Below are 12590 nucleotides of genomic sequence, written 5' to 3' on the forward strand. Positions count from 1 at the left end.
ACATCGGGGTGACTGAGTCGGCCATGTGGTTTACATCGTGGTGACTGAGTCGGCCACGTGGTTTACATCGTGGTGACTGAGACGGCCACGTGGTTTACATCGTGGTGACTGAGACGGCCACGTGGTTTACATCGTGGTGACTGAGACGGCCATGTGGTTTACATCGTGGTGACTGAGACGGCCACGTGGTTTACATCGTGGTGACTGAGACGGCCATGTGGTTTACATCGTTACATTTAGTCCTCATTTGGACTAATCGTCTAAGAGTCCTTAAACATTCCAATACAATGTATAAAACAATCCCATGTCCACATATAGAACAGAGTCCCAACAGCAGAAATAACACACTGTCATATTGACCAGATAAATACTCTGTGAACAGACAGGCTCCTTCATCTACCATAGTCCTGCACAACCTTCACATCTTATAGTGAAGTGCTTCTAAAATATTGTATGAATTTATATATTTAAAAAGGATTCTGGTTTGCTCAGATAAATTATTCAATGTCTGAATCTAAAATGTTGTCTTTCCCCATTTCTCTTTTCTGCCGGGATAAGATGGTGGACAAAGGAGTTCTCCTTAGCAATCTCACTAGGATAAAGACCACCTCCATTCCTGTCATCAGTGAAAGATATTCTGATACCTCACATCTCAAAATAGGGCTACTTAATGTTAGATCCCTCACTTCCAAGGCAGTTATGGTCAATTAACTAATCACTGATAATAATCTTGATGTGGTTGGCCTGAATGAAACATGGCTTAAGCCTGATTAATTTACTGTGTTAAATGAGGCCTCTCCTCCTGGTTACACTAGTGACCATATCCCCCGCGCATCCCGCAAAGGTGGAGGTGTTGCTAACATTTACGATACCAAATTTCAAATGTACAAAAAAAAAAACGACTGCGTTTTCATCTTTTGAGCTTCTAGTCATGACATTGATGCAGCCTCCTCACTTTTTTATAGCTATTGTTTACAGACCTCCTGGGCCATACACAGCGTTCCTCACCGAGTTCCCTGAATTCATATCGGACCTTGTAGTCATGGCAGATAATATTCTAATTTTTGGTGACTTTAACATTCACATGGAAAAGTCCACAGACCCACTCCAAAAGTCTTTCGGAGCCATCATTGACTCAGTGGGTTTTGTCCAACATGTCTCTGGACCCACTCACAGCCACAGTCATACTCTGGACCTAGTTTTGTCCTGTGGAATAAATGTTGTGGATCTTAATGTTTTTCCTCATAATCCTGAACTATCGGACCACCATTTTATTACGTTTGCAACAAATAATCTGTTTAGACCCCAACCAAGGAACATTAAAAGCTGTGCTATAAATTCTCAGACAACCCAAAGACAAATATCAGTTAGCCAACTGAGGAAAGTAAATGTAACCTTGCGTAATACCCTAGATGCAGTCGCACTCCTAACAAAAAACATTTGTCATAAGAAACTAGTTGCCTGGTATACAAAAAATACCCGGGCCCTGAAGCAAGCTTCCAGAAAATTGGAACGCTACACCAAACTGGAAGTCTTCCGATTAGCTTGGAAAGACTACTGTATCGAAGAGCCCTCACTGCTTGTTGATCAGCCTATCGATCACCACATTCTTTTGGAGAGATTGGAAACACAAATTGGTCTCCACGGACAAATTCTGGCCTGGTTTAGAGCTAATCTGTCGGAAAGATTGTTGGTCTCTGTGGATGGTTTGTCCTCTGACAAATCAACTGTAAATTTCGGTGTTCCTCAAGGTTTGTTTTTTGGACCACTATTGTTTTCACTATATATTCTACCTCTTGGTGATGTCTTTCGGAAACATAATGTTAACTTTCACTGCTCTGCAGACGATACAAAGCTGTACATTTGAATGAAACATGGTGAAGCCCCAAAATTGCCCTCCCTGGAAGCCTGTGTTTCAGACATAAGAAAGTGGATGGCGGCAAATGGTTTACTTTTAAACTCGGACAAAACAGAGATGCTAGTTCTAGTTCTATCCCAAGAAACAAAGAGATCTTCTGTTGGATCTGACAATTAAATCTTGACGGTTGCACAGTCGTCTCATATAAAACTGTGAAGGACCTCGGCGTTACTCTGGACCCTGATCTCTTTTGACGAACATATCAAGACTGTTTCAAGGACAGCTTTTTTCCATCTACTTAACATTGAAAAAAATCTGAAACTCTGTCCAAAAATGATGCAGAAAAAGTAATCCATGCTTTTGTCATTTCTAGGTTAGACTACTGCAATGCTCTACTTTCCGGCTACCCGGATAAAGCACGAAATTAACTTCAGTTAGTGCTAAACACGGATGCTAGAATCTTGACTAGAACCCAAAAGTTTGATCATACTACTCTAGTTCTAGCCTCTCTACACTGGCTTCCTGTTAAGACAAGGGCAGATTACAAGGTGTTACTGCTAACCTACAAAGCATTACATGGGCTTGCTCCTACCTATCTTTACGATTTGGTCCTGCTGTACATACCTACACGTACGCTACAGTCACAAGACGCAGGCCTCATTATTGTCCATAGAATTTATATTTCTTATTGTCCCTAGAACAGCTGGAGGCAGGGTTTTCTCCTATAGAGCTCCATTTTTATGGAATGGTCTGCCTACCCATGTGAGAGACGCAGACTCAGTCTCAACCTTTAAGTCTTTACTGAAGACTCATCTCTTCAGTAGGTCCTATGATTGAGTGTAGTCTGGCTCAGGGGTGTGAAGGTGAACGGAAAGGCACTGGAGCCACGCACAGCCCTTGCGGTCTCTGCCTGGCCGGTTCCCCTCTCTCCTCTGGGATTGTCTGCCTCTAACCCTATTAAGGGGGCTGAGTCACTGGCGCTCTTCCATGCCGTCCCTAGGAGGGGTGCGTCACTTGAGTGGGTTGAGTCACTGACGTGATCTTCCTGTCCGGGTTGGCCCCCCCCTCGGGTTTGTTTCCCATGGGGGAGATCTTCGTGGGCTATACTCGGCCTTGTCTCAGGGTAGTAAGTTGGTGGTTTGAAGATATCCCTCTCGGGGGCTGTGCTTTGGCAACGTGGGTGGGGTTATATCCTGCCTGGTTGGCCCTGTCCGGGGGACAGGGCCACAATGTCTCCTGACCCCTCCTGTCTCAGCCTCCAGTATTTATGCTGTAATAGTCTACGTGTTGGGGGGCTAGGGTCAGTCTGGTGTATTTCTCCTGTCTTATCCGGTGTCCTGTGTGAATTTAAGCACGCCCCCTCTAATTCTCTCTCAATTTCTTCTCTCGGAGGACCTGAGCCCATGGACCATGCCTCAGGACTACCTGGCCTGATGACTACTCTCCACGCTTCTTCCGTGGTTCCTGCTGTTCTAGGGAGTTTTTCCTAGCTACTGTGCTTCTACATCTGCATTGCTTGCTGTTTGGATTAGTCAATTAGTAAATTTACTAATTCAAAATGGAGATGGCCTCAATGGCGCTGCCCGTGCGCTCAGAGACGCCTTAATGAGAGGTACAACGCTGCGATCTTAATAAGACATCTCTATTCTCCCAACCGACACAATCAGAGACCGGTTAGATCTGGTTCAGGGCATCGAGAGCGGAATTCCACGACGTCCGGTCTCTGCTCTGTTCTTCAGAAACTTCCTTCACCTTGGAGTTGAGTTGAGTAACCTAGCTAGGTCTGTAGACCCAACCAACAGAAATAACACGACATTCCACTAGTGCTGAGCAATTCACCAAAATATCTGCTATTCTCCCTTTTTTTTAAACAACTAATTGACCAACGTTTCATTTCTTTCTGTGAGCTCAATGCGCACACTGCAGTTTCTCTAGAGATACACCAGATCCAGCCTGAACTGTGAGATGTAGTAGGGAGTTGTAGTTTCCAACAAGCTAATATTCCACATAAACCACGTTTAATGCGCTAAACTAACTACAATGACCATAATCTAATGTGCATTTATTTGTCTGGTCTGTGTTTCTTTTATGCCTGCTACAGCATGATTTGAGAGGTATCTCTACCTGAAAATACATGATCTAAGTGATTGATAGTTGCATGGAGACGCAGGTAGCCTAGTGGTTAGAGCTTTGGGCCAGTAACCGAAAGGCTGCTGAATCGAATCCCTGAGTTGACACGGTAAAAATCTGTCGTTCTGCCCCTGACATGGTGGATGTTGATTAAAGCAGCCCTCCGCACCTCTCTGGTTCAGAGGGGTTGGGTTAAATGTAGAAGACACATTTCAGTTAAGGTATTCAGTTGTACAACTGACTGGGTGTCCCAATTTCCCCAATCAGCAGTCATAAAAGCATGCCTTCTTTACTTTAAAGAACTACAAAATAGTGATTGTCAGGCAGCAGCTCCGAGATGACTTGGCATAAAATGAAACAAATGTAAGACACACAACTGACATATTTTAGAGTAAATGAATGGTTAATATGTGAAGCGCAGTAACTGTCATCACTACAATCATGGGAGTTTTATTAATAGCTGTATCCTGTGCATTCAACCCCAATAATCGAAACAGAAAATAGTTTATTTTTCTGAATCGAACCGAGCTCAAAAATAACTAATCGCTCAGCGCAGCGGGGAGTGTTCGTGTGTAAACCAAGTATAGGTCGGGAGAAGAGTGGAGAATGCTAAAGGCTAGCTACTATTCTGCCGACGTGTACTTGGTTTCCACAAGATCAATCCCCGCTACTGATAGCTAACGCTAGTTATCTCCATCCAGCCACTACCCATTGTGCTAACACCAATCCGATACTTGTTTTAAATCTGGGAGTGCACACTTTGGGAAAAGGGTGGAGAAACGGGACGCAACTAGCTAGCTAGAGAACGTTTCGTTTGCTAGCAACCAAAGTCGTGGTTCTCACCTCCTCCATCTTGAATCCTTCAGGAATTGTTGAAGCAGTTAGCTAAATGCTGTAGCGGGAAATTAATTTCTGAAATCGTCCACGTCCTTCCTCTGAAATGAAATGTTCACCACGAGGTCACGTTAGCTAGCGAATGAAATAGTAGCACTTACAATTTGACAAAGGTTAGCTAGCTAGGCTAACGGCAGCAAGGAAGCTAGCTAACTGCTTTGCTAAACCCGATTACAAAACTATTAAAATAGTACTTGGAAATATTGCCTGTTCCGTGTTTACAGTTAAAGTTTGGCAACGTCACAGCATATTTTTCAACCGTATCATTGTGATATTTGACGAATTTCCAACAAAATTACGTGGACAGCTAATCCAGACGGCTGGCTAGCTACATCAGCGTCTTTCTGCTTCCGGTCTAACTTCCGGTCCGGATTAGCTTCTACTGTGGACTCCGCTATACCGCCACCACCAGTTCAGGAGCACATTGAGGGGTGTTTTACAACATGTATATTTTAATTTCTTAATCCAAATAATGTTATTTTAATAATACTGAGTTGACTGTTATTGATATTTTATATGCAGAGCTCCTGAGGCATCACCTAAATGTGTAATACACAGAGTGGAAGAGGAGAAGTCCAGGGGCTACATGACTCAGGCTGCTTCCCTGACTTGACCTCTACAAGATTATCAGCAGATTCCATCACCGTCATTTACCATCCTCTGACCACTCCCTCCGCTCAAACCATGAACTGACCCGCTCGGCCTCTATTCGTCGACCTGTCATAATATATTGCTTGTCATTTTTGTTGTTGCAGGGTAGCCTAGTGGTTAGAGCGTTGGACTAGGAACCAGAAGGTTGCAAGTTCAAACCCCCGAGCTGACAAGGTACAAATCTGTCATTCTGCCCCTGAACTAGGCCATCATATAAAATAAGAATTTGTTCCTAACTGACTTGCCAAGTTAAATAAATAAAGGAAAAATACATTTTAAAAATGTGTTTGAAGCGTTTTGGGATTCTATGAAAAACCCTATAGAAGTGTAATAAATTATTAATAGTAGTGTATTGTAAATCCCAGTAATATACTTCAGACGAGGGGTAGCCAACCCTTCTCATGCATCGCTAGTGGAGAAAAGCAACGAGTAGTAACAACTTTTACAAGTTGTAGATCACAAATCTTACTCTTAATACAATTAATTATCAATTAATGGTCTTCATTTTTCTGTTCCGCTTCCTGAACCATGAAACACATTATTTGAAGCCTGTTTTGTTGGGTGGGCCTTAGAATTTACTTCCATGAAAATTAGACCATTTGGAATTTACTTCCTGGATTGAAATAGCTGTGAAAGCGACGGCAAAGATGATGGATATACTGACAGGATACTCCGTTGGGAGTCGTTGTCCACAAAAGCGGCACGGCGGGCTGTCAAGCTTCGGTCTATCCTTTCTTTGGATTGGTGAATACATCTCATATTATTATTGTAATCCAGTTTTGAATATTCAATAAGGGTTGTTGACGTCAACCGCCGTTATTCAATGGGGAGAGATGCTATGCCCCATTTCATGAATATGCATAGCCATCTTGAGACACCGCGGATTTAAAGTTTTTTTATTCTTAAAGTTGCGGGGATGTCACGTGTCCTACTTATATAAGTACACTCGTAACAACTTAAGCTTTACGCCTATTAGACCAAATAAAACTCAGGTAGCAAATCTTTATTTGTTGTTGAACAAATCCGACACTCTTTGGCCTCCATACAAACCTCCTTGCTTGGTGGGCGAAACAACGCCACCTGCTGGAGAGAGAAAGATTTCCCGCCGAGTTGGACACTCCGTTCCTTTTCCTCTGGTGAGGGCCACTTCCACGTTACTTCTGGGTCGTGTCCCATAATCTCTTGAATGGGCTTCAAGATTATATGATCAAATTCATGAAAACGCGGTCTTTTAAGATATATACATTTGCTCATAACCGTTGCCTTTTATCAAAATATTTGACGCTCAGAAACGAATACCCATCTCCTAAAGTTAGAAAATTTGAACTACCACTCTTGCAGCCTTGTTACCATACTGGAGCGTGGTAAAAAGATTATGCTGGGTTTTGTAACTGAACCTGCCAGTAGTTTTTTTTGTAGACCTGCAAACCAGACTGTATAAAATAAGGACGAAGCCATCAATGGCGTCACCCCATTGTTTCCTATGTGAAGTCTCAGTGGCGCGTTTGAAGATCAGGAAGTGTCATTACAGCATGTCGCCATCTTGCTATATGGAGGAGTTTTTGGAAACACGGCAGTTTGAGCTACTCCAGGAGGTGAAACATCACATGCAGTTTGAGCTATTCCAGGAAGTGACGTTGAAGGCTAGCTCAGCACTGCTCCCTTTCATTGGGATGTGTGTGATTTTTAAATAATCGGTTCAAGGACATACCTTGTTTGGGGGCGGCATGTAACCTAGTGGTTAGAGCGTTGGACTAGCAACCGGTTACTAGATCAAATCCCCGAGCTGACAAGGTAAAAATCTGTCGTTCTGCCCCTGAACAGGCAGTTAACCCACTGTTCCTAGGCTGTCATTGAAAATAAGAATTTGTTCTTAACTGACTTGGTCAAAAGTATTGGTCATATTGTGTAACGAAAAAATAATGTGAACGAATATTGACCATGAAGTTTGCCATACTCCCATTGATTATAATGGGGGACTCCAACTTTCTGAAAACACTGCCTCAGTACCCCGGTCAGCCTTGATATCCTAAATGAGAGAAGGCAGCTTGTTCTCCCCTAATGTAAACTCTTGAAAGATAGTCTGTTGGGAGTTGTAGTTTATGATGAATGAAATGTAACCTTTCGGTTTCGTACTCTTTTTTGGGCATTAAATGAGTTGAAACCCGATATGGTAATTCATTCAAATGAAAACACATACATTTTACAATGCAGTTCCAGTCAAAAGTTTGGACACACCTACTCGTTCAAGGGTTTTCTACATTGTAGAATAATAGTGAAAACATCACAACTATGAAATAACACATATGGAGTTCTGTAGTAACCAAAAAAGTGTTAAATAAATCAAAATAGATTTACAATTTTCCAAAGCCACCCTTTGCCTTGATGACAGCTTTGCATTCTCTCAACCAGCTTCACAAGGTAGTCACCTGCAGTGGTGTAAAGTACTTCAGTTAAAGTACTAGTTACATTTGGAATGCTTAGCAGGACAGGAAAATGGTCTAATTCACACACTTATCAAGAGAACATCCCTGGTCATCCTGACGGTCTCTGATCTGGCGGAATAACTAAACACAAATGCTTGGTTTGTAAATGATGTCCGAGTGTTGGAGCCCCTGGCTATCTAAATAAAACAAAAAAAAAATTGTCCCATCTGGTTTTCTTAATACAAGGAAGTTGTAAGTAGTAATACTTCTACTTTTGACAGTTAAGTATATTTCAAATCAAATACTTTTAGACTTTTACTCAAGTAGTATTTTACTGGGTGACTTTCACATTTACTTAAGTCATTTTCTATTAAGGTATCTATACTTTTACTCATATGACAATTTGGTACTTTTTCTACCACTGGTGACCTGGAATGCATTTCAATTAACAGGTGTGCTTTGTTCAAAGTTCATTTGTGGAGTTTCTTTCCTTCTTAATGTGTTTGAGACAGCAGTTGTGTTGTGACAAGGTAGGGTTGGTTTACAGAAGATAGCCCTATTTGGTAAAAGACCAAGTCCACATTATGGCAAGGACAGCTCAAAATAACAAAGAGAAACAACAGTCCATCATTACTTTAAGACACGAAGATCAGTCAATCCGTAAAAATTAAATAACGTTGAAAGTTTCTTCAAATGCAGTCGCAAAAACCATCGAGCGCTACGATGAAACTGGCTCTCATTTGTTTTTCAACAGGACAATGACCCAAAACCCATCCCCAGGCTGTGTAAGGAGAGTGATAGAGGGCTGCATCAGATGACCTGGTCTCCACAATCACCTGACCTCAACCCAATCGAGATGGTTTGGGATAAGTTGGACCGCAGAGTGAAGGAAAAGCAGCCAACATGTGCTCAGCATATGTGGGAACTCCTTCAAGACTGTTGGAAAAAAACCTTTACTCATGAAGCTGGTTCAGAGAATGCCAAGAGTGTGCAAAGCTGTCATCAAGGCAAAGGGTGGCTACTTTGAAGAATCTAAAATATATTTATGTTTAAATTTTGATTTGTTTAACACTTGGTTACTACACGATTCCATGTGTTACTTCGTAGTGTTGATGTCGTCACTATTATTCTACAATGTAGAAAATAGTACAAAATAATGAAAAACCCTTGAATGAGTAGGTGTTCTAAACCCTTGAATGAGTAGGTGTTCTAAACCCTTGAATGAGTAGGTGTTCTAAACCCTTGAATGAGTAGGTGTTCTAAAACCCTTGAATGAGTAGGTGTTCTAAACCCTTGAATGAGTAGGTGTTCTAAACCCTTGAATGAGTAGGTGTTCTAAACCCTTGAATGAGTAGGTGTTCTAAACCCTTGAATGAGTAGGTGTTCTAAACCCTTGAATGAGTAGGTGTTCTAAACCCTTGAATGAGTAGGTGTTCTAAACCCTTGAATGAGTAGGTGTTCTAAACCCTTGAATGAGTAGGTGTCCAAACCTTTGCCTGGTACTGTATATCTCAAATGAATTTGAAGATGCCCATTTTGGAGCCCATTTTTAGCCTACAAAACCAGAACCCAGAAGTTAAAACGTCACGTCACTTTCATAGGGTATTGAAATTCACCCCAACCCTGCAGTGCCATCTCTATGATCCTCTCCTCCATACCAGGTAACTAAGGTGTATCTTCTAACACACCTGAGGTAACTCTTGTTAATGACATTTGCTTACCGTGTATCACAAATTAAAGAACCAATCAAAGTCATTATTTACTTGGCTCTTTATTTTTCGACACAACACTACAGATAACGTATTTTCATAATATTTAGCCGTCTTTGTTGAGTATAAACATCGAAATAAAAGAGAACTTATTGTAAACATACACCAGTGCCTTCAGAAACTATTCAGACCCCTTGACTCTTTACACATTCTGTTACGGCCTTATTCCAAAATGGATTAATTATAAAATCCTCATCTATCTCCACACAACACAATACGACAATACCCCATAAAGACCCAATACCCCACAACGCCACAATACCCCACAATGCCATGCCACAACACCCCAATGCCCCATTACCCCACAATGACTCAATACCCCACAACGCCACAATGCCATGCCACAACTCCCCAATGCCCCATTACCCCACAACACCCCATAAAAACCCAATACCCCACAACAACTCAATACCCCATAATGCCAAAATGCCCCAATACCCCACAATGCCCCATTACCCCACACCACCACAATACCCCACAACAACAACACAATACCCCATAAAAACCCAATACACCACAACGACTCAATATAACACAACACCCCACAACGACACAAAAATACCCCACAATGCCACAACACCCCACAATGCCACAACACCCCACAACGACACAAAAATACCCCACAATGCCACAACGACACAAAAATACCCCACAATGCCACAACACCCCACAATGCCACAACGACACTATACCCCACAGCGACACTACACCCCACAGCGACACTACACCCCACAACGACACTACACCCCACAGCGACACTACACCCCACAGCGACACTACACCCCACAACGACACTACACCCCACAACGACACTACACCCCACAACGACACTACACCCCACAACGACACTACACCCCACAACGACACTATACCCCACAACGACACTATACCCCACAACGACACTATACCCCACAGCGACACTACACCCCACAACGACACTACACCCCACAACGACACTACACCCCACAACGACACTACACCCCACAGCGACACTACACCCCACAACGACACTACACCCCACAACGACACTACACCCCACTACACCCCACAACGACACTACACCCCACTACACCCCACAACGACACTACACCCCACAACGACACTACACCCCACAACGACACTACACCCCACAGCGACACTACACCCCACAGCGACACTACACCCCACAACGACACTACACCCCACAGCGACACTACACCCCACAACGACACTACACCCCACAGCGACACTACACCCCACAACGACACTACACCCCACAACGACACTACACCCCACTACACCCCACAACGACACTACACCCCACTACACCCCACAACGACACTACACCCCACTACACCCCACAACGACACTATACCCCACAGCGACACTACACCCCACAACGACACTACACCCCACAGCGACACTACACCCCACAACGACACTATACCCCACAACGACACTATACCCCACAACGACACTACACCCCACAGCGACACTACACCCCACAACGACACTACACCCCACAACGACACTATACCCCACAACGACACTATACCCCACAGCGACACTATACCCCACAGCGACACTACACCCCACAACGACACTACACCCCACAGCGACACTATACCCCACAGCGACACTACACCCCACAACGACACTACACCCCACAGCGACACTATACCCCACAACGACACTACACCCCACAACGACACTATACCCCACAACGACACTACACCCCACAGCGACACTACACCCCACAACGACACTACACCCCACAACGACACTATACCCCACAACGACACTACACCCCACAACGACACTATACCCCACAGCGACACTACACCCCACAACGACACTACACCCCACAGCGACACTACACCCCACAACGACACTATACCCCACAACGACACTATACCCCACAACGACACTACACCCCACAGCGACACTACACCCCACAACGACACTATACCCCACAACGACACTATACCCCACAACGACACTACACCCCACAGCGACACTACACCCCACAACGACACTACACCCCACAGCGACACTACACCCCACAACGACACTACACCCCACAACGACACTACACCCCACTACACCCCACAACGACACTACACCCCACTACACCCCACAACGACACTACACCCCACAACAACACTACACCCCACAACGACACTACACCCCACGATACCCCACAACGACACTACACCCCACTATACCCCACAACGACACTACACCCCACAATGACACTACACCCCACAACGACACTACACCCCACAACGACACTACACCCCACAACGACACTATACCCCACAACGACACTACACCCCACAACGACACTACACCCCACAACGACACTACACCCCACAACGACACTACACCCCACTATACCCCACTACACCCCACAACGACACTACACCCCACAACGACACTACACCCCACAACGACACTACACCCCACTATACCCCACTACACCCCACAACGACACTATACCCCACAACGACACTATACCCCACAACGACACTACACCCCACAACGACACTACACCCCACTATACCCCACTACACCCCACAACGACACTATACCCCACAACGACACTATACCCCACAACGACACTATACCCCACTACACCCTACTATACCCCACAACGACACTATACCCCACAACAACACTATACCCCACTATACCCCACTACACCCCACAATACCCACAACGACACTATACCCCACTATACCCCACTACACCCCACAATACCCACAACGACACTATACCCCACTATACCCCACTACACCCCACAATACCCACAACGACACTATACCCCACTACACCCCACAACGACACAAAGCTGAAACAGGTTTATAGACACGCTGGTAATTT

At 44.2% G+C, this 12590-nt stretch overlaps 1 protein-coding gene across 5 annotated transcripts in view; it reads right to left on the reverse strand.

The window, feature by feature from the left end:
* The window catches only part of LOC110494868 (uncharacterized), a 29039-nt gene extending 23777 nt beyond the window's left edge, over positions 1-5262 (reverse strand). For 2 of the 5 annotated variants that reach the window (XR_016485612.1, XM_090195016.1), the window contains exon 1: positions 4832-5251. Coding sequence is in view for 3 of the 5 variants with exons in the window: in XM_090195016.1 (XP_090051142.1) it covers positions 4832-4840 (9 nt within the window). In the remaining 2 variants the exon portion in view is untranslated. Of the gene's footprint in view, positions 1-4831 lie in introns of all 5 variants that reach the window. The other 3 variants (XR_005036726.2, XM_090195017.1, XM_036948522.2) reach the window with 2 other exon arrangements.
* Positions 5263-12590: the final 7328 nt, after the last annotated feature.

The sequence above is a fragment of the Oncorhynchus mykiss genome, chromosome 13 (genome assembly GCF_057628025.1).
Source record: "Oncorhynchus mykiss isolate SJ-2025 chromosome 13, ASM5762802v1, whole genome shotgun sequence".
Classification (NCBI taxonomy): Eukaryota; Metazoa; Chordata; class Actinopteri; order Salmoniformes; family Salmonidae; genus Oncorhynchus; species Oncorhynchus mykiss.